Source organism: Aulostomus chinensis, chromosome 1 (assembly GCF_037954235.1).
Source record: "Aulostomus chinensis isolate RoL2024-O1b breed Wild chromosome 1, RoL_Achi_v1.0, whole genome shotgun sequence".
Classification (NCBI taxonomy): domain Eukaryota; kingdom Metazoa; phylum Chordata; class Actinopteri; order Syngnathiformes; family Aulostomidae; genus Aulostomus; species Aulostomus chinensis.
The window spans coordinates 42,295,519-42,317,563 of NC_141320.1; the positions used below are offsets into that span (position 1 = coordinate 42,295,519).

The 22,045-nt window shown below is 46.2% G+C and overlaps 1 protein-coding gene and 1 pseudogene across 1 annotated transcript in view; one reads left to right on the top strand and one right to left on the bottom strand.

Annotated features, from left to right (window-relative positions):
• The window catches only part of LOC147271704 (uncharacterized), a 238,291-nt gene extending 217,139 nt beyond the window's left edge, over nucleotides 1-21,152 (top strand). Inside the window, exons 3-4 of the mRNA XM_086202775.1 lie at nucleotides 19,955-20,264; nucleotides 20,832-21,152. Of these exons, the coding sequence (XP_086058901.1) occupies nucleotides 19,955-20,264; nucleotides 20,832-21,152 (631 nt within the window). The remainder of the gene's footprint in view (nucleotides 1-19,954; nucleotides 20,265-20,831) is intronic.
• Nucleotides 8,233-10,412, bottom strand: LOC147271713 (Ig kappa-b4 chain C region pseudogene; annotated as a pseudogene).
• Nucleotides 21,153-22,045: the final 893 nt, after the last annotated feature.

Consider the following 22,045-nt stretch of genomic DNA (forward strand, 5'->3'; position numbering starts at 1 on the left):
TACGTTCCAACTTCATAGCCAGTATTTTAGACAATATTTTAAGGTTTAAAAAGGATTGTTTTAGTTTCAACAGGCTCCTTGTAGCCTTATTTGTGGATAAAGCATTATACCTCGCCCTCAGTTTATGGAGCTCCATAGTTTGATGATGGTTAGGATTCTGGTAAATTTGGTTTTCAATTTCTTTTATTTTTTTTTCAAGTTGTTCCATTTCTAGTCTTTGGGATTTGTACTTGAAGCTTGTAAAGCTTATCATTTGGCCTCTTAAGAAGGCTTTAAAAGCTTCCCACCTTACAGACGCGGATGTTTGGTCAGTGTTGTATTCAAAAAACAGATCAATTTTTGTACCAATAAATTTTATAAATTCAGGGTCTCTCAGCCAGCTTGTTTGCGGGCGCCATCTTAAAGAGTGGTGTAACCTGCCAGGCAGTCTGAATATAAATGAGGTTGAGGCCTGATCTGAAATTAAGATACTGTCATACCAGGATTTTGTAATTTGGGGTCTTAATTCGGCTGAGATTAGAAAATAGTCAGTTCTCGAGAAGGTCTGGTAGGTACTAGAGTAGTAGGAGTAATTTTGTTTGTTGGGATACATATTTCTCCACACATCAATCAAGTTCAAATCCTTCATACACAGAAATAACTCTTTCCTTGTTTGACTGTGTGAGGTGTCTACCCCAGTAGACCTATCCAGTTCTGGTTGAAGTACACAGTTGAAATCCCCACCAATGACAAGGTGACCAGATAAAGTGGCTTGTGATAAGAAAAGATTTCTGAAAAAGGTGGGGTCGTCATTATTTGTCCCATATACATTAACCAGGTTTAGTCTGATTGAGAAAATTTGGCATTGGATAATAAGATATCTGCCAAATTTATCTTGAGTAACATTGATAAGTTGAAAAGGTAATGATTTATGTATAAGGGTGGTTACTCCCCGTGAGTGAGAGCTGAAGGATGCTGAAAACACCTGACCATGCCATCTCCTTCTCACCCTGACAATTTCCTCCGAGATTAAAAGGGTCTCCTGGAGGAAGACTATCTTAGCTTTTAAATGTCGTATCCTACCCATGACTTGTTTTAGCTTGACAAGGCTATTTAGACCTCTTACATTCCAAGAGGTAAACTGAAGTTCAGACGTCATAAATTGTTTCTTCTCGTTCTTGGATAAAGTTAAGTTGGCTGCTAACAGGAACTACACCAAAACACAAAGAAAGGGGGGGGGGGGACTACAGAGATGCGCAACTACAACAAACAGAGAAAGAACATTTGAACAATAACTGGGTGAATTTCCCCAACTGAAAAACACCCCCCCACCCCACAATATGTGAATCCCGAGGAGCCCGTAACGGGGCCCAACCATGGCGCTTTGCTGGTCCACACCAGCCGTCAGCGTGTCGAGGAACAGCATGCCTAACACAATAGGCCAAGCCCTCCAGGAAAAAAAAATGTAAGCAAAAATATTGAAAAGCTAAGACAACCAAACATTATAAATCAGTTATTAGCCTGCAAGCAGCTTCACAAGGTTACAGTCCACTGTATATTTAGAGGCCAAACATAAACCAACATAAGCCGAGCAGTAGTGTTATAAAGGCATATTAGTTTTTGCACAGTTCTGCTCGTTACCTATTATGCCAAAAAGATAGAGAAGAAAAAAAAATACAGCAGACCAAGCTGTGTTAGTGTCAATAAGGCGATATTAGTATTTACCCACAGCCTGCTCCTTGTAGTCCCAATATAAATTTCTCTGCCGCTGCCGAGGTGTCGAATACGTGCCGTTTCCCTTGGAGGGTAACCAGGAGTTTAGCCAGGTGAATAATCCCAAACCGTAGATCTGGAATGCTGAGAGAAGCCAAGTCCTTCTTCACTTGGTCGAAGATTTTCCTCCGTCTAAGCAAGTCGGCGGAAACGTCGGGAAAGAGCATGATCCTCTGATTGTCGAGTAACAGCGGGCCCTTCGTCCTGGCAGCCTTCATTACCCGGGTCTTGTCCGCGTAGTTAAGGAACTTCTTTATCACTGCTCTGGGTCGCCCTGTTGATTGTTGGTCAGTTACGTTGATTTGGCCGATTCTGTGTGCTCTCTCGATCACGAGTGGCCCCGGAAAGTTGTCCGCTCCGAGCACATCGGTTAACCATTTCTCCAGAAATGTGCACGAGTCAGACCCCTCTTTCTTTTCGGGGAGGCCCAGCAGACGAAGGTTGGAGCGGCGGCTGCGGTTTTCCAGGTCGTCAACTTTAAGCGCCAGCTTCTCCACGGTCGTTTTCATGGTAGCATTTTGAGCTAGCAGAGATGCGATATCATCGTCATTGGAGCTGATTCTGTCCTCCGCTTCCGTGACCCGCATAATGACCTCGTTCAATTCGCTTTTCACACTTTGTATTGCGTTCAGTAGTCCGTCAAATCTTGTCGTGAAATCTTCTTTCATTGCTTGGATAGCGGTCAGGACTTGGTCTTGGCTTGCTATCAGGCTAGCACCTGTTGTTTCTTCGCTAGCCATAGCCACGCTGTTAGCTTGCAGTACATGATCAGGTGTGGAGTCCGTTTTCGCAGGTTTTTGAGCCTGTTTTGCTGGTTTCGGAGCCGTTGAGAATGAATCACACCACAACTTTAGAGCGAGGAGGAGAAAAAAAAAACAAAAAACTGCTGTTTTGACAGGATTATTTTAATTATTATTATATTATAATAATATTATATTATTATTTTAACCGTTTGGTTGTCCTAACTTCTATATAAGTTCTGAAATTGCACACTTGAGAGAAACCATTTGTCACGACATGGCACTCAACCCTGAAGGAAAGTGAGTGGATTATGGTCTGTGTAGACAATGTGTTTACACAGCAAATAATTATGAGAACACACATGAAAACACACATTGTAGAGACATTAATTTTGCTGAGTTAGTTGCTAAAGCTCCTCAGCTCAGGAAACTTGAGAAGACACAATGGAAAAATGTCCTTTGCCCATTCTGCCCATGCCTGCTCCTACACAGACAGAGTGGTCCTGCTCAGGCAGGCTGCTGTGCTGCTGGGCACCACTGAAGCAAATACACGGTTGCTATGCAACGGACTAGTTGGACTTCCGATGTCCGGGAGGGCCGGCTGTAACATACAGGATGAATTTTTACAGTGAAGTTCTTCTTCTTCTTCTTCTACAGCTGAATTAATGTGTAAACAGCCATCCACACTCCTTTTTACCTGTTCTTTATAGACTTGTCTTTTATTAAACGTTCTGTACACTTAAAGTTCTCAGTGATTTTGTTTCCACATCAAGGCTCTTCTTTATCTCTACTGAGGCTTTATGCTGCTTTAAGTGTATGTTATTGTTGATTTGTCTGTTTATCTGCTGCCCCCACAACCTGCATTAGGAGATAATTAGCGGTATGTACCGAAAACCAGTTTGCTGTAAAACAAAATCCCTGCAATTGTCAATAATAATAACAATAATAATAATAATAATAATAATAATAATAATGATACAAGAACACACCTTAGGTTCATTTTGTGCCTGAATTTTCCTTTAAGAGCTAGAAAAGATGGATTTTATTGGAAGCCGGTGCAGTGAAGCTCAGACTGGGTGGTATGGTCTCTCTTCCTATTTCCTGTCAATATGTGTGCAGCTGCATCCTGGAGCAGCTGCAGAGTCTTTCACCACTTGTCAGTGCAGCCTGATCATAAAGAACTACAATTCCTCTCATTGTGTATTTACCCACAGCAAGATGAGCAAGAGGACCAGGAACAAACCCTGCTTTGAGGGAGGAGGACCACCGAGCTCCCAAAAGAAGGACTTTGTCATCATCTCGGCTGGAGAGCCTGCTGGGGCAGAACTTTACTGATGCTCAAGTGCAACAACCCAGAAGGTCTGCCTGTGCCAGGGCTCAGGAAGAAGTTAAGAAGTACTGTAGTTCTCCACCTCTCCGTCTCTGGGGACCCTCTTGACTGGTGGGGTGGAAAAGAGCTACGTTTTCCTCTTATTTCCAGGCTTCCCAAAAGGTACCAATGTGGTTTTTTTCAACAGCAAAATAAAATATAATAGAAATGAGTTCAACTCTTGTTTTTATTCCAAATATATTGTTTTTAGAAAATTGTTGCAAAAATGTGAAAAAGTGCATCAATAAACATAAATTAGAGATGCATCAATAATCATTTTGTGACTGAATCGTAGCCCCTGAATTTTAATAATCGAATCGTGAGGTGTCCAAAGATTCCCACCATTAATTGCAGTAGAGCTTCCAATATATTCCACTATTTTCTCGTTTTGTAGGAGAGGCTTTAATGTCTGTCTTTGATGTCTGAACTCTGATTCTGATGTCATTGGTGCTGACTGAATTCTACCCCCTGACACACTGGGAAGGCTCCTATTGGTGATGTCATCATAAATACATGAAGGTCTTGTTTCAGTGTCAGGAACCAATCAGAGCAGCCTCCTCCTGACTAAACAGCTCTACTCATCAAGCCCCTGACCCCAGACTCTTCTTGGTGAACTGATCAGAGATCAGATTAGTAGAGAAGCAGTGACACAAAGGGAAACTTCCTCATTCCCTGAACGCAGCTTCATCAAACAGAGCAATGCTAACTGTTCACCTGCAGCAGTGATGTCATCAGGACAGGAAGTTGATCAGACATGGGAACTTTGACTCAGATCAACCAGGGAGGGAGGAGTTATCAGAGTCTGATTGTGCTGATGAATCATCAGAACTCTCCATCACGCCGTGGTCTCAGCGTTGGACCTGAAGTCCCAGGCTTCAAGTCAATTTTGTCAATTTTATTTGTATAGCGCCAAATCACAACAAAAGTTCTCTCATGACTCTTTACTAGTAGAGCAGGTCTAGAACCAAACTCCTTCAATGAATCTACACCAACAATTCTCCATCAGCAGCACATCCTGCAACAGTGGTGATGAAAACCTTCCTTTTAACAGGCAGGAACGTGGAGCAGATCCAGGATCAGTGGGGACGGCCTTCTGCTTTGACCAGTTGGGGGGAAAGAGAGCAGGAGAGCGGGGCAGAGACAAAGACAGATAATGGAGGAAGACAGATATGCAGAAGGAAAGAGTGGGACAGAGATAAAGAGAGAGAGAAGGGAAGAGACTGATGAACAGACGATGAGCAGGTGGAGCTACGGGTGGCAGCTTGAGCCTCTTCAGGTCTGCAGCCTCCTCCAGCAGCACCAGGATCTGGGATGAGGGGAGAAGAAGATGAGTTAGTAATATGTTTGAGTACAGGAGGACAGAGAGGAGGAGAGAGAAGCCCAGTGCACCATGGGAGATCCCCCAGCAGCCTAAGCCAATAGCAGCATATCTAAGGGCCAGCCTAAGCAGCCCAACTATAAGCCTGATCAAAAAGGTTGCTCTTAAAGGTCGAGAGGGTGTCTGCACCCTGGACTGAAACTGGGAGACGGTTCCACAGGAGGGGAGCCTGATAGCTGAAGGCTCTGGCTCCATTCTACTTTTAGAACTCCAGGAACCACCAGTAACCCTGCATCCTGCGAGCGAAGGGTTCTAGCTGGATAATAGGGGACTAGGAGCTCTGTCAGGTATGAAGGAGCCTGACTGTTGAGGACTTTGATGTCAGAAGGAGAATTTAGAATTCTATTCTGAGTGTGATAGGGAGCCATGCAGAGAGGCCAGTACAGGAGAGACATGGTCTCTTCTACTAGTTCTAGTCAGGCAGCAGCGTTCTGGACCAGCTGGAGAGTCTTTAGGGACCTCCTGGTGCAGCCTGATAGGAGGGAATTGCAGTAATCCAGCCTGGAAGTGACAAAAGCATGGACTAGTTTTCCTGCATCTTTTTGAGACAGGATGTGTCTGATCTCAGCAATGTTTCACAAATGAAAGAAAGCAGTCCTAGAAATTTGCTGAATGTGGGCATGAAAGGACAGATCCTGATCAAAGAGAACTCCTAGGTTCCTTAGGGTGGTGCTGGGGGCCAAGGTGATACCTTCCAGGGTACCTGTCTCATTAGATAGGGTGTCTCGAAGATGTTTTGGGCCCAGGACGATGACTTCAGTTTTATTGGAGTTTCATAAAAGTTTAATAAAAGGAAATTAAGGGTCATCCAAGGGTTCTCCCCAAACTCTCAGGGTGGGTCTGACCACATCTGAGCAGGACACCATGAACAGGCTGAATGAGGACATCTCAGTGTCAAATCTGTCATTTCCTGTTGCCAGTAGGTGGCGCTGTGGTCACTACTGACCTGTAGATGTGTTCAGACTGGGATGTTGATCAAACCTGGAAGTTTCAAACAGATCTGACAGGTGGAGAGGATTCAGAAGAGTTGAAGCTTCATTTTAGTTGGAGCCTGAAAATGAGGTGAGACTGAGGGCTCACAGGAGTTGCAGGTAGGTGCTGCCCCCTAGTGACCCAATGGAGAATGACATGTAATGACATGAACGTTCTACATTTTCCATTTCTTGAGGCCGTTACATAAAAATATGAAGTTGATCCAAGTCAGAAACCTTCAAACTGGATGTGAGTCCAGTTGTTTCAAGTAGAGTCAATGGTGACACCCCAGTAGTTTGTAGTCTGCTGGGTATCATAGAATGTTTGCTAGTGAATGAAACGTGGCAGCCCTGCACCAACTGCTCAGAGTCCATGTTGCCTGGGTGGACTGCATGTTTGTGTTCCGTCGTCTGTCTTGGAAGCCTCGTCTGCTTCTTCCTCCACAGAACTCTTTGCTCACAGGACATTCCAGTCTGTTCATGACAGATGTGGTTTTCCAGGTCATGGAATGATTCATAGGGAATTGTTTTTGGGAGGCAGCATCCTGGAGGGTTTGGTTTGCTCTCCGTTTGCTCAGTGATTAAATAGAAACCAACCTTTGACATGACAGTGCAGTGTTGCTGATGTTTGTGTCAAGTAAGTTGCATGGAACAAACAGCACTGCAAACTGGGTTTCAGCTGGAGGTTCAGAGGAAAGTAGAGAAGTCTTCCAGGAGCCTGGAGCTCTGTGGTGGGTTGGAGCTGAACTAGAGAGGATTGATGGTGGAGGACCAGGAACACGTCACTGGAACCAGAACCACACTGCAAGCCAGTTTGCTCTCTTGCTTCCTTCCAAACGTTCAAATGTTCCATTAGAAGTGGAACCTTCCTGTCTCACTTTACTGAGTCCCAATGAGGGTGTGGCTAATCTGAACAGGTCAGACCAGCGTTGACTGCACACTCCAAACATCTTATTAGGAAGGGGTGGTGAACACAAACATGCTAACTTCCTTAGCGCGAGCCAGAGACCAGTCAGTTTACAGTCCAGCCCTCATTTGGTCTCAAGCTTTTGGTTTGTGAGTGAAAGAAGAATGGAATCCAATGTTGTTGAGGAAGTCAAATCAGCTGAAACTCAAACATTTCTGTTTTAATGGAGAAACTCCTGGTAAAATCTGGTTTTACCATCAAAAATAATCGAAATGTTCTTTTCACCTTCAAACAAACTTTCCTTTCCCCGTGAACAATGAGCATAAATCAGCTGCAGCCATGTTTTAGGAATGTTCCTACTGTGTAGTGACCAGTGAGGAGAGGCTGTTACCATGGGGACAATGTTTACTTTGTCCTGTTACTAGGAGGAGGGATTTACCTGTGGCTGAGCATCGAAGGCAGCTTCAAGGAACCAGAAATGCCCTTATTTGGACATGACTTGGTTCAAGGATTCCCCTGAAATTCAAGGCCCTGAATGGGAAAGTATTTACAAACCTGGTAACTTAAACAACAAACCAGTCAAACCACAGCTACCAGTTTAAACTTCAGACTTGGAGGTTCATGTTCATGGTCGACTTCCAAAACTTGACTTCAGAATTCTTTGAACCCAGGATATTTTTTTACTCTTTGATTTCAGAATTTTGTCTTTGATGTCATTGTGATACAATGGACCGAACCTCTAGATTTGATAGTCTACTGCCCTCTGGTGGTGAGGCAGTGGGGATGCAGGTGATCTGCTGGTCTGGTTGAACGTGAGTGGACAGAAACCTTGTTGAAGTGACTGGGAGTTCCTGACTGTGGTGAGCTGCCTTGCTTCTCCTCAGGTCTTCATGGTGGCTTTCTGCTGGACTGTTGTTGAAGGGAACATGGCATCGTATCATTTTCAGCTCTGACATGTGGACAGTGGACAGATGTGACATCATCATGGTCTCACTGCCTGCTTTGTTCATGGATCAATGGAACGTTGTGTTGGAACCTTTATTGTAGAACTGCTATGAGCTGAGAGCTCAGTGTTGTTGGAACAATGCAGCTCCACATGGGACTGATGTGATGAAGAGGTTTTTATTGAGCTGAAGCTGGAGAGCAACAATCAAAATGGAGCAGCAAACATTCTGATGGCAACGTTTACAGAGGAAAACTGTTGCAGAGTTCAGAGTCCCAGTGAGTCAGGTCAGGACTGGGAACACTGGTCTCTCCTCAGCACCTCTGACACTGGAGTCTGGGAGCCCTGGGTGGCCTCACAGGTCACCGAGCCCACCTTCCTCCACTGGTCTGCGGGGAGCCTCAGGGTGCTGCTCCAGCTGTAGAGGCCGTCCTTCTCCAGCACCCCGGGGCTCCTGCTCTCCTCCCCGCCGCCACTGCAGCTGCTGCCGTCCACCTTCCAGGCCAGACTCCAGTCTGAAGGGAAGCCCTTGTTGGCCAGACACACCAGCGTGACCCTCCCCTGCTGCAGCTCCTGGCTGAAGGGGGGCAGCACCGTCAGGGAGGGAGGGACATCACCTAGAAGACACCGCTCAGATTAGAGGACGGGGCAGCTGTCAATCAAACCCTGCTGCTTGGACACCAGGACTGTGAGAGCAGATTTCCTCTTGAAGGAGTTTCTGTCAGATGTTTCTCTGCTCCAGCAGTCACTCACTCACACATTGTTTCACTTCCCTTCAAGAAGCGGCTCAGAAAGAGTCCTCACCGCCCAAATAGAAGCAGGACCCTGACAATGGAGGAAAGCCCCTTTGGCAGCAGCTCCACTTTGAAAACTGCCATCAACTAAAGCTTCTCTGTTCAGTCATGAAGATGAAGAACAAAGAAACCCCACACATTCCAATCTCCCGGATTCAGCTGCTGGTAGAATGGACTTGTAGCAGATTGAGTCCTTGAACAGAGGGGTTCACCTCACTGAGGCTGACAGTCTCCAAGCAGAGTGAAGCAACCAGCACCAATGATTCTACAGGGGATTTTCAACCTGCACTCATCAAACACTGCAAATGAGTGACAAGCAAACGGCAAATTAGAAAATTACATTGAAATGAAATGAAATCTGTTCAATTCACCATGTAAAACCGGGCCATTTTCAAATGGAAGCGTCCGTTCTTCTTGATGTGGACTTCAGTCCTCACTCATCAAACACTTCAAACTGAAGGGAAACCCATTGGATCATTTCTACACTTCAAGGAGTTCAATTTCAGTCTGACAGGAATTTGGACAGAAACCTTCTTGGAGTCGTTCTCCACGTTAAGCAGGAGAACTCAACACATCAACACACAAACTGTGAAAAACACACAAAAACTCTGCTGCAAATGTTCCCAGATGGAATTTCCAACCAAACTGGACAACATTTTCCTCAGAGTTTGAGCAGAAACTTACGTCCAACATCCAGTCTGGTTCCTCCACCGAACGTCAACCACAGTGACACAAACTCATTGAGGCGCCGTACAAAAACCTCTGACTGTAGAGACACGACTCTCTGACTGGGAAACACACACCCACTTGAGTCAGAAGCCAGCAGTCAAACGTCTGAGCTGCTTTGAACCCTGCCAGCACAGCAGCAGGTCAACAAGTCTGCTTCCATATTCTAGATGTTCATGAATCAAGAGATTAGACCTGAACATGAAGAGAAGTCATGGAAGCTACGGAGCCCCAGAGCGGCCAAAGAGAGACTTGAACAAGTTCCCTCAGTTCATCTATCCATGGCCAGGAGAAAGAACCTGTTCCCTCTGATGCAGAACTTGGAACCGGTTCTATTTGATGACCACAAATGAACGAGGTTCATCATTAAAAAATCAAAAAAATCAAATGAATCCCATTGTGGGAGCAACATCTGGCTACAACATGTGTTTTCTGTCTCTCTGGCCTCTCCAGGGCTCCGTACTCATCACATGAAGGTCAGAGCAGCTAAAAAGGAGCTCTGACACATCCTGATCAATACTCTGATCAGGTGATTGATTGATTGACGGATGCAGCAGCAGCATCAGAGCGTCCACGTCTCTGCTGAGTCCCTCTGAACATTTCCATAGAGAGACACTTTGCATCAGCAGCACCATGCTCCAGTGCTCCGGGACACTTTATAGTCCTGAGACTTGAACCCTGGATGACTGACAGCTGTCCGTCACCACAACAGAAGCCACAGAAATCTGCTCATCAGAAACATGGCGTTGACCTCCGCCCTCGCCTGGACGCTCCTCTGCTGCTGCTTGACAGGTAAAGTCCAGAGGGTCCAGCTGCTGTCCTCCATCAACATGGGTCCTCTGAGATGAAGCTGCTTGATGGTTGTGTGTGTGTCTCCTCAGAGTCCAGAGGTCAGGTCACCGTGACTCAGCCTGCAGCAGTGAGATCTGCTCCAGGAGACTCCATCTCCCTCCCATGTTCAACCAGTCAGGATGTGTACTCTACCAGTTATGGCCACTATTTATCCTGGTACCAGCAGAGAGAAGGAGAACCTCCTAAACTTCTCATTTACTGGGCCACCTCGAGAGCATCAGGGACTCCAGCTCGTTTTTCAGGCAGTGGATCAAACTCTGGCTTCACTCTGACCATCAGTGGAGTTCAGGCTGAAGATGCAGCCGTTTATCACTGTCAGAGTTCTCACTACATCAACAGTCAGTGGGTGTTCACACTGTGAAAAACCATCGTACAAAAACCTCCCTCAGTCACACTGAAGTGAAACTGAACTGACTGCTGCAGCTGGGAGCTGCTGACACACACACACACACACACACACACACACACACACACACACACACACACAGGCTTGATGAGAAGAACTAGAACTAGAAGAACTAGGATTCAGATTTTCTGCTGATGACGTTGTGATCTTCATCACCAATTCTTCATCCTGATTGTGGTCCTTCATCAGATTAGCAGCTTCTCTCTGATGATGTCACTCACATCAACTTTGCTTCTGCTTGGATTTTCAATGAACTTCAAGAAAAACCAGCAGCAGCAGCAGGGAGGGACGACTGGACCCTGCAGAGAGAGACTGATCAGCTCTAAAAGGGGACAGGAGGCTGAGACTTCTGCTGCTCGTCCTCACACGACTCTGCTGAGGAGACTTTTGGAGGAAACTCGTCTTCGGTCTCTCATTTCTCTCTGAGCTCAGTAACCATAGCAACCGAGAGGCATCGCTGCTGGACCGTGACAACAGACGGTTTCAGAACTAAAGATAAAAAGAAGAGAGAACTCACCGTTCCTAAGTTTCAACAGCCAAAATAAAAGCAGCTTTGGAAATTTTGAAAAACCACCAGAATGAACACTTGTTGTTTCATCTGGTTTGGTTTCACTGAAGCCAAACACAAGATCCAGATTTTCCTGGTCCTCCTGCTAGCAGGTGTCCCTGATTGGACTAAACTACACCAAACAAAACTGTTTGTCAGGACAAGTTGATTTTACAGAGCATGGAGAGAATTTTCAATTGAAACCATCTTTTTATTGCAACAGGAAAAGATGGAGGTCAACATGACACAAGAACCCATCTTCAACAGACGCAGTGAGAACCCACAGAACACTGAGGTTCTCAGAGCGTCTGTGAGCCCCACTGAGCCAAAAACTCTTCCACATTGTTCACTGGTGAATCAGAACTAAAATCTAGCCTGATTCTGGCTTCACCACGGACACAAACACAAATGAACAAACAACAAGCAGACGCTCCCTGACTGAATTCTACCACCTGACAGACTGAAGGCTCATATTGGTGATGCAGGTAGGTGCTGCCCCCTAGTGACCAATGGAGAACGACATGTAATGACATGAACATTCTACATTTTCCATTTCTTGAGGCCGTTACATAAAAATATGAAGTTGATCCAAGTCAGAAACCTTCAAACTGGATGTGAGTCCAGTTGTTTCAAGTAGAGACAATGGTGACACCCTAGTAGTTTGTAGTCTGCTGGGTATCATAGAATGTTTGCTAGTGAATGAAACGTGGCAGCCCTGCACCAACTGCTCAGAGTCCATGTTGCCTGGGTGGACTGCATGTTTGTGTTCCGTCGTCTGTCTTGGAAGCCTCGTCTGCTTCTTCCTCCACAGAACTCTTTGCTCACAGGACATTCCAGTCTGTTCATGACAGATGTGGTTTTCCAGGTCATGGAATGATTCATAGGGAATTGTTTTTGGGAGGCAGCATCCTGGAGGGTTTGGTTTGCTCTCCGTTTGCTCAGTGATTAAATAGAAACCAACCTTTGACATGACAGTGCAGTGTTGCTGATGTTTGTGTCAAGTAAGTTGCATGGAACAAACAGCACTGCAAACTGGGTTTCAGCTGGAGGTTCAGAGGAAAGTAGAGAAGTCTTCCAGGAGCCTGGAGCTCTGTGGTGGGTTGGAGCTGAACTAGAGAGGATTGATGGTGGAGGACCAGGAACACGTCACTGGAACCAGAACCACACTGCAAGCCAGTTTGCTCTCTTGCTTCCTTCCAAACGTTCAAATGTTCCATTAGAAGTGGAACCTTCCTGTCTCACTTTACTGAGACCCAATGAGGGTGTGGCTAATCTGAACAGGTCAGACCAGCGTTGACTGCACACTCCAAACATCTTATTAGGAAGGGGTGGTGAACACAAACATGCTAACTTCCTTAGCGCGAGCCAGAGACCAGTCAGTTTACAGTCCAGCCCTCATTTGGTCTCAAGCTTTTGGTTTGTGAGTGAAAGAAGAATGGAATCCAATGTTGTTGAGGAAGTCAAATCAGCTGAAACTCAAACATTTCTGTTTTAATGGAGAAACTCCTGGTAAAATCTGGTTTTACCATCAAAAATAATCGAAATGTTCTTTTCACCTTCAAACAAACTTTCCTTTCCCCGTGAACAATGAGCATAAATCAGCTGCAGCCATGTTTTAGGAATGTTCCTACTGTGTAGTGACCAGTGAGGAGAGGCTGTTACCATGGGGACAATGTTTACTTTGTCCTGTTACTAGGAGGAGGGATTTACCTGTGGCTGAGCATCGAAGGCAGCTTCAAGGAACCAGAAATGCCCTTATTTGGACATGACTTGGTTCAAGGATTCCCCTGAAATTCAAGGCCTTGAATGGGAAAGTTGTTACAAACCTGGTAACTTAAACAACAAACCAGTCAAACCACAGTTACCAGTTTAAACTTCAGACTTGGAGGTTCATGTTCATGATCGACTTCCAAAACTTGACTTCAGAATTCTTTGAACCCAGAATTTTTTTACTCTTTGATTTCAGAATTTTGTCTTTGATGTCATCGTGACACAATGGACCGAACCTCTAGATTTGATATTCTACTGCCCTCTGGTGGTGAGGCAGTGGGGATGCAGGTGATCTGCTGGTCTGGTTGAACGTGAGTCGACAGAAACCTTGTTGAGGTGACTGGGAGTTCCTGACTGTGGTGAGCTGCCTTGCTTCTCCTCAGGTCTTCATGGCGGCTTTCTGCTGGACTGTTGTTGAAGGGAACATTACATCCTATCATTTTCAGCTCTGACATGTGGACAGTGGACAGATGTGACATCATCATGGTCTCACTGCCTGCTTTGTTCATGGATCAATGGAACGTTGTGTTGGAACCTTTATTGTAGAACTGCTATGAGCTGAGAGCTCAGTGTTGTTGGAACAACGCAGCTCCACATGGGACTGATGTGATGAAGAGGTTTTTATTGAGCTGAAGCTGGAGAGCAACAATCAAAATGGAGCAGCAAACACTCTGATGGCAACGTTTACAGAGGAAAACGTCACATCAACTGCCATCAACTAAAGCTTCTCTGTTCAGTCATGAAGATGAAGAACAAAGAAACCCCACACATTCCAATCTCCCTGATTCAGCTGCTGGTAGAATGGACTTGTAGCAGATTGAGTCCTTGAACAGATAGACAACATGGGTCCTCTGAGATGAAGCTGCTTGATGGTTGTGTGTGTGTCTCCTCAGAGTCCAGAGGTCAGGTCACCGTGACTCAGCCTGCAGCAGTGAGATCTGCTCCAGGAGCCTCCGTCTCCCTCCCATGTTCAACCAGTCAGGATGTTTATAGTGGGAACCGTTTATCCTGGTACCAGCAGAGAGAAGGAGAACCTCCTAAACCTCTCATTTACTGGGCCACCTCGAGAGCATCAGGGACTCCAGCTCGTTTTTCAGGCAGTGGATCAAACTCTGGCTTCACTCTGACCATCAGTGGAGTTCAGGCTGAAGATGCAGCCGTTTATCACTGTCAGAGTCTTCACAGCATCAACAGTCAGTGGGTGTTCACACTGTGAAAAACCATCGTACAAAAACCTCCCTCAGTCACACTGAAGTGAAACTGAACTGACTGCTGCAGCTGGGAGCTGCTGACACACACACACACACACACACACACACACACACACACACACACACACACACACACACACACACACAGGCTTGATGAGAAGAACTAGAACTAGAAGAACTAGGATTCAGATTTTCTGCTGATGACGTTGTGATCTTCATCACCAATTCTTCATCCTGATTGTGGTCCTTCATCAGATTAGCAGCTTCTCTCTGATGATGTCACTCACATCAACTTTGCTTCTGCTTGGATTTTCAATGAACTTCAAGAAAAACCAGCAGCAGCAGCAGGGAGGGACGACTGGACCCTGCAGAGAGAGACTGATCAGCTCTAAAAGGGGACAGGAGGCTGAGACTTCTGCTGCTCGTCCTCACACGACTCTGCTGAGGAGACTTGGAGGAAACTCGTCTTCGGTCGCTCATTTCTCTCTGAGCTCAGTAACCATAGCAACCGAGAGGCATCGCTGCTGGACCGTGACAACAGACGGTTTCAGAACTAAAGATAAGAAGAAGAGAGAACTCTCAGTTCCTAAGTTTCAACAGCCAAAATAAAAGCAGCTTTGGAAAGTTTGAAAACCACCAGAATGAACACTTGTTGGTTCATCTGGTTTGGTTTCACTGAAGCCAAACACAAGATCCAGATTCTCATGATCTTTGTGTCTGCCTTGACCAACGGTGTGAGAGAGAGAGAGATTTTTAATTTTTTAAAATCCATTTTATTTGCTGCTCTTATATATTAAAGCATTTCACTGTTTACTTTGAATGATCACATTCTCAACAAAATCACCCTTCCTTTCAATCAAAAGATCAGTTTATAGACACTCATGCTGAACGATACACACATGGACCTACACAGACATGAACATATGTACACACACACACACACACACACACACACACACACACACACACACACACACACACACACACATTTTATCTTCAGCAGGTTCACCAACAACAGCTTGTTGTCTTCCACAGGACTCAGGACTCTCTGGTGGCACCACACATTTCTAAATCAGTCCAAATCTCCTGATATTTGATGAAAGCTGAAGTCCAGCTGGATCCTGGATCCTGGATCTGATGAGTTCCACACACAGGAACAGAACCCACCCTCCTCCTTCAGCTCACATACACCACCATCTTGGCCTGGACCAGCACAAAGAATACTTTTTACTTTTGAGAGTGAGGTTCCCATACATGGAAATCTAATATTCATTATACTGCAGTATATTTTCCAATATACTTTGATGTCTGAACTCTGACTCTGATGTCATTGGTGCTGACTGAATTCTACCCCCTGACAGACTGGGAAGGCTCCTATTGGTGATGTCATCATAAATACATGAAGGTCTTGTTTCAGTGTCAGGAACCAATCAGAGCAGCCTCCTCCTGACTAAACAGCTCTACTCATCCAGCCCCTGACCCCAGACTCTTCTTGGTGAACTGATCAGAGATCAGATTAGTAGAGAAGCAGTGACACAAAGGGAAACTTGCTCATTCCCTGAACGCAGCTTCATCAAACAGAGCAATGCTAACTGGTCACCTGCAGTAGTGATGTCATCAGGACAGGAAGTTGATCAGACATGGGAACTTTGACTCAGATCAACCAGGGAGGGAGGAGTTATCAGAGTCTGATTGTGCTGATGAATCATCAGAACTCTCCATCACGCCGTGGTCTCAGCGTTGGACCTGAAGTCCCAGGCTTCAAGGGTTCTCCCCAAACTCTCAGGGTGGGTCTGACCACATCTGAGCAGGACACCATGAACAGGCTACATGAGGACATCTCAGTGTCAAATCTGTCATTTCCTGCTGCCAGTAGGTGGCGCTGTGGTCACTACTGACCTGTAGATGTGTTCAGACTGGGATGTTGATCAAACCTGGAAGTTTCAAACAGATCTGACAGGTGGAGAGGATTCAGAAGAGTTGAAGCTTCATTTTAGTTGGAGCCTGAAAATGAGGTGAGACTGAGGGCTCACAGGAGTTGCAGGTAGGTGCTGCCCCCTAGTGACCCAATGGAGAACAACATGTAATGACATGAACGTTCTACATTTTTCCAGTTCTTGACTTCATTCATCCTCAAACTTCTTCAAGCTGGAAGAGAGTGAGATCATTTAAAGTAGAGAGTCAATAATCAGCATCTCATCACTCATTTGTTCTCTGGTGGTGACCTCACGACTCAGCAGTGTGACATCACATATTTCGCTGATGTCATCCTCAAGTGTGTCACTCAGTTCATGCAGCCTTCACTGTTTTATTTTATTATTTCCTTTCACTTTGATCTTCACAAAGACAAAGTGCATCTGGTGGAGGCTGTTTCCATGTCGCCATGACAACGTGAGGCCCCTCACCTCCTCTGTTCCTTCTGCCGGTCGGCGTCAGAAGAGCAAGATGGCTGCTTCTCCATCTGGGTGGATGAGCAGCTCCTCCCATCTCAGGCAGACGCTCCCTGGCTGCATGTCAGCAGCTCCTCAAAGCTCCTTCTGGTTTCTTTGCTCTCCTGATGCTGCGCTGGTGGATTTGTCCACCTCTCATTCTCCAGGGTTCTCAGCCTCATGTTCTCTCCCTCCTGTTCCAGCTCCTCCAAGTTTCCAGTGGAAGTTTGGCTTTTGTTTGCTACTTTGTCTTTTCTCCTCTGTTGGTGCTTTGAGTTCCTTTGTTGTTCTTTGTCTTTTCATCATTCAAGCCTCCTTTTGTTGAACGCTCCTCTCCCCCGTCTGTATTTGGGTCCTGTTCTCCTCCACTTTGGCCAAGAAGGCGGCCCAACAAGAGTCACCAGTGATGTCACAGCTCCTGGATGCCCCGCCCCTTCATCTGGTGCAGGTGGTGTGATGTCACTGAATCCCACTCAGACCAAACCAGTCAGAGATCAGTGTGTTTGTGTCAGTGATGTCATCGCTGCTGACGTCACAGCCCTCCATCCAGACACGCCAGACTGAGGTGGAGGAGGTGATGTTGGGGTTTTCAAGGTCTTCGTCATGAGTGGGAGGGGCTGAGCTGGTGAATGATCAGCTGACCAGGTCTGGGCTCAGTTCAGATGTTGAGCCACTGCTGACTGCCATTTGCCTGAGGAAGACCCAACGTTCCCCTCAAGAAATGGAGGGCGGTTTTTAGTGCAGCGTTCATTCTGGTTGGAGTTTTCCTTTCCTTTGCCCTGCACCTCTCTGGTGGGGAGGTGCTCCCTGTTGACGAGGACTCAGTGGAGAAGACTGGACCAGGACCTTCACTGGTTCAAGGAGCACCGAGGCAAAGGGAGGCCCAGACCAGCAGCCAGGGTGACCAGTTTGAAAAGCTGCTCCTCTTCCATGCTGACTTGTTGGTGTCTCCTCTTTTATTCCTGAGTGATTTTAATCTCAGCTCTCTGAACCTGAATGGAGCAGAACCAGGAAATCATTGCAGGAAATCATGGAGGAGAAATGAATGAATGAGACTTCCAGTCAAACTGAGACAAACGTCCAGGTTTGGTCATCAAAGATATCTGACATTCATCAGTAGACTGACAAAGATGCTCATTATTATTGCAGCAGATTAAACTAGAGAATAAAGAGGGTCTCACTTTGGAAAAAAATATTGCAGGATATTTTTGTTTTATCAGAGAGGCTTTAATGTCTGTCTTTGATGTCTAAACTCTGACTCTGATGTCATTGGTGGTGACTGAATTCTACCCCCTGACAGACTGAAGGCTCATATTGGTGATGCAGGTAGGTGCTGCCCCCTAGTGACCTAATGGAGAACGACATGTAATGACATGAACGTTCTCCATTTTTCCACTTGTGAGATAAAAATACCTCACAGCAAGAAGGTTCAGGGTTCCAGTCCTGGCTGGAGCACAGGATCTTTCTGTGTGGAGTCTCCATGTTCTCTCTGTTCCTGTGTGGGTTCTCTCTGGTACTCCAGCTTCCTCCCACAGTCCAAAGACATCAAGAGAGGACGAGGCTGATTGATACTCTAAATTGACTGTAGGTGTGACTGTGAGAGTGAATGGTTGTCTGTCTCTATGTGTTGGTCCAGTGATGGACTGGTGACCTGTCCAGGGTGAACCCCGCCTCTCACCTGTCGACGCTGGGATAGGCTCCACCCCCATGACCCTTAACAGGAATAAGAGGAAGAGAATGGATGGATGGATATTGGAAACGACTGCAATACCGTATATAAATATTCTAGTTCCATACATGGGAACCTGGTTCTTCTGCTCTTTAACATCCTCCAATAGGAATGGACCGTCTATGACAAAGTATCAATAAATCTATCAAGGAGGAAGAAGAATTCTGATCAAAGAATTGAAGTCAATCTGGAGATCAGTTGATCTCTGGAAGGAGGAGGAGGAGGCATCCTGTGCTTTTATCTCTCTGTTCATGTTTCCTGCTGTGTGTGTGTGTGTGTGTGTGTGTGTGTGTGTGTGTGTGTGTGTGTGTGTGTGTGTGTGTGTGTGTGTGTGTGTGTGTGTGTCCCAGCTGCAGCAGTCAGTTCAGGTTCCTTCAGTGTGACTGAGGGAGGTTTCTGTCCGATGGTTTCTCCCAGTGTGAACACAGCCTGACTGCTGATGCTGTGCCGACTCTGACAGTGGTTCAGTTTTTCTCAGTGGCTTTGTTGCTGCTCTCAGATCAGAATGAAAGTTCTCTCAACTCTGAGTTCAGCCTCCACAACATGGAGTCACTTGTTTCTCCTTCCTTTGATCAAATAGCGAACGCTTTTGGACGAGGAGGGAGGAAACCACGGCGTTTCACTGCTTTACATTTAGAATCTCACGCCAAGCCGGAGAAGCAGGTCCTGAATCAGTCACGTGGTCACTGCCGGCTGGCGAGGCTTCGGACGTCACCACATACGTCATCAATACGCGCTTCACAAAACGACAAGAAGACGCGGGAAGCTTTGAACACAACAAGGAAAGAAGGAGAAGTCCGTGAACCCCCGGCCTCGGTCTTTGTCTCCTGAAGGCTGAGTGGCGCCGGTAGAACCTCAACATGTGCGCCGTGCAGCTGCTGCGGGTGTCGGTCCAGGAGCGGATCCTCGTTCCCCTTCACTCTGGTCCCTGTGAAGAGTGAAGGGGACGAAGAGAAACCTCAGTTCCCACAGCTTCACCAGAGTCTAACTGAGGAGAACTTGAAAGAAGAGTCTCAGAGCAGCAGCCCAATTCATCCTCTGAAAACAGAAGCTGATGGAGAAGAGAGTGGAGGACCAGAACCAGCCAGCAAGGTAGATCCAGATCCACTTGTACAACCCCAGACTGAAGACCAGATGTCAGACTCTTCTGAAGCTGAGACTGAAGTCAGTGAGGATGATTGGGTCAGACCTGATAACACGGCCACCTCTGAGCACAACAAACCCTTTGGCTCAAGGAGGAATTTGCTTCAGAAACTGAGACCAGGACAGGAAGTGACCCATTGCAGCTCAAAAGAGCAAAAAGTAAAGACTGGAAGAGAATCAGAGATCATCAGGAACGTGACCTTTGGTCCTTCTGAATCTGAGACAGAAGTCAGTGAGGATGAGCTTCCCTTTAGGTGCTCAGCATGCAGTAAAGGTTTTATTGACAGAAGTAGTTTGGATAAACACATGAGATCACACACTGGGGAGAAACCGTTCACATGCTTCATTTGTGGCACACGATTTTCAGAAAATAGACATTTGAAAAGACACATGAGAACACACACTGGAGAGAAACCATTTCCCTGTTCTGTTTGTGGTACAAGATTTTCAGAACAAGGATATCTTAAAAACCACATGAGAATGCACACTGGGGAGAAACCATTCCCCTGCTCCATTTGTGGCAAAACATTCTCAGTTAAGGGTCAGGTGACAAGACACATGAGAACACACACTGGGGAGAAACCATTCCCCTGCTCAGTTTGTGGCAAAAGCTGGTCAGAAAAAGGAAATCTGAAAAAACACATGAGAATGCACACTGGAGAGAAACCATTTGTCATGACGTAGCTTTTAAGTGTAATGGAGGTGTAAGGAAGAGATGGTGGCTGCTGAAACAAAAATGCCACTGATATGCGGCGGATCGGTTGCGTCTCAGGTGTATCAGGACTGGGACTGTAGTTGGTCCACAGCTTTTAACTGTCCTTGTAAACTTGTCTTTTTAATAAACTTTACACTTTTACAAATCTATGCCATATTTCCTTTGACAACTGCTTCTGTGAAGAGATCCTTTTCAAAGCTGAAAATGATCAAAGCAAACAAGAAGTCGGTCAGATGTGTTTTACTATTTTGAGTGGATGTTATTGGTATGATTGGTCTGTTTATCCACTGCCTCAGTACAAGGTCGAGGGTGTGCTTCAGGCAGTGGGTGGGCTTATTTTACACTCTTGAGAGAAGCTAATTGAGTCTAACAATGAAATAAATGCAGAGCATTCTCAGCCTCTCCATGAATATTGAAGTCAGCAAACATAATTCTCTTGTCTATTTTAGGACTGGATTAACCAACAAAACTTATTTAACAAAACCTCCCATCAGGCGATGCGTCGCGGCACCTGCATCCGCCCGCTTGGCGAGAGTGCCGCTAATGTAAACAGTTCAGCTTGTAGGCTGGCAGGAAAGATGAAACGGAGCTCGCTGAACAGGGATTTAAAAAGAGCGAGAACTGAGAGTCAGCAGGGCAGCTCCACAACCGAGTCGCCCTCTACAAGCAGCTCCGTCTCCTCCGACACCCGGGCGACGTCTCACACCGTCAGGAGAGATGTTGCTGCTGACGTCACAGAGCCCGAAGACGGACGTACAGCTACCCTGTAGATGAACTTCTTCTTCTACTCCTTCTCCTACTATGTGGTTTAATGGCATGTTCGGAGCAGTACCGCCGACGAACTTCGATCGGCAATCGTCTTGTCGAGCCTTACACTCGTGACGTATTTAAGGTAGGAAAAAATATTGAGAGTGAGAAAACATCCAAAGCGAGCGAGCGTGTAAGTCAGAAGAGAGAGCGAGCAGCGCCACCGCTTCCACAACTGCGCTCTGTCACAATTTACACGCTCGAGACAAAAACTTTAATTGCCAAAAGATTATTTTTGACCTCTCAATTTTATGTTTTTTATGCCCTCAGTTCCTGATCCTGTGCTCGATTAGTTTGTGTTTGCGCTCTCATGATTATGACAGCTACATGACACCATAAAGGAGACTCAGCGGCTGGAGTCCCGGTGCTGAGAGCGCTGCTCACCGAGCGGCTGGCGGCGGCCGCGGAGCAGATCGTGGCTCTGCTGGAGGAAACCGTGGCGGAGTACGAGCGGGAGAACCGCCGGCAGAGGTTGCTGCTCGATGCCGTGCTGAAGCCCCGAGTCAGGCTGGACAGAGCAGGTGAGTCCCCCCAGGGACCTGCTGGGCCCCGAATTCAGTCCAGGAAGTGGAGCTGCAGAGGCCCTCAGAGAGCATTTTAGGGGATTTTAGGTGTAAAAAGCCATTTCCGGGTTGTGTGTGAACGTCTGAAAGGTAAAATGTAAAAATTCAAAGGTCAAAATCAAAGGGTAAACTAGTTTTTCTGTGGATTGTTGTCCAGCCTTCTTTTGTAGTTTTTACCCTGTCCTGTTCAGCAGCAGCATCCATGTTCCTGGTGCCATGTTGGACTGAAGCAGTTCTACTCTGCTAAGGAGGAACCTGATAAACTCCTCCTATCACCATCTGTGTTGAACTTT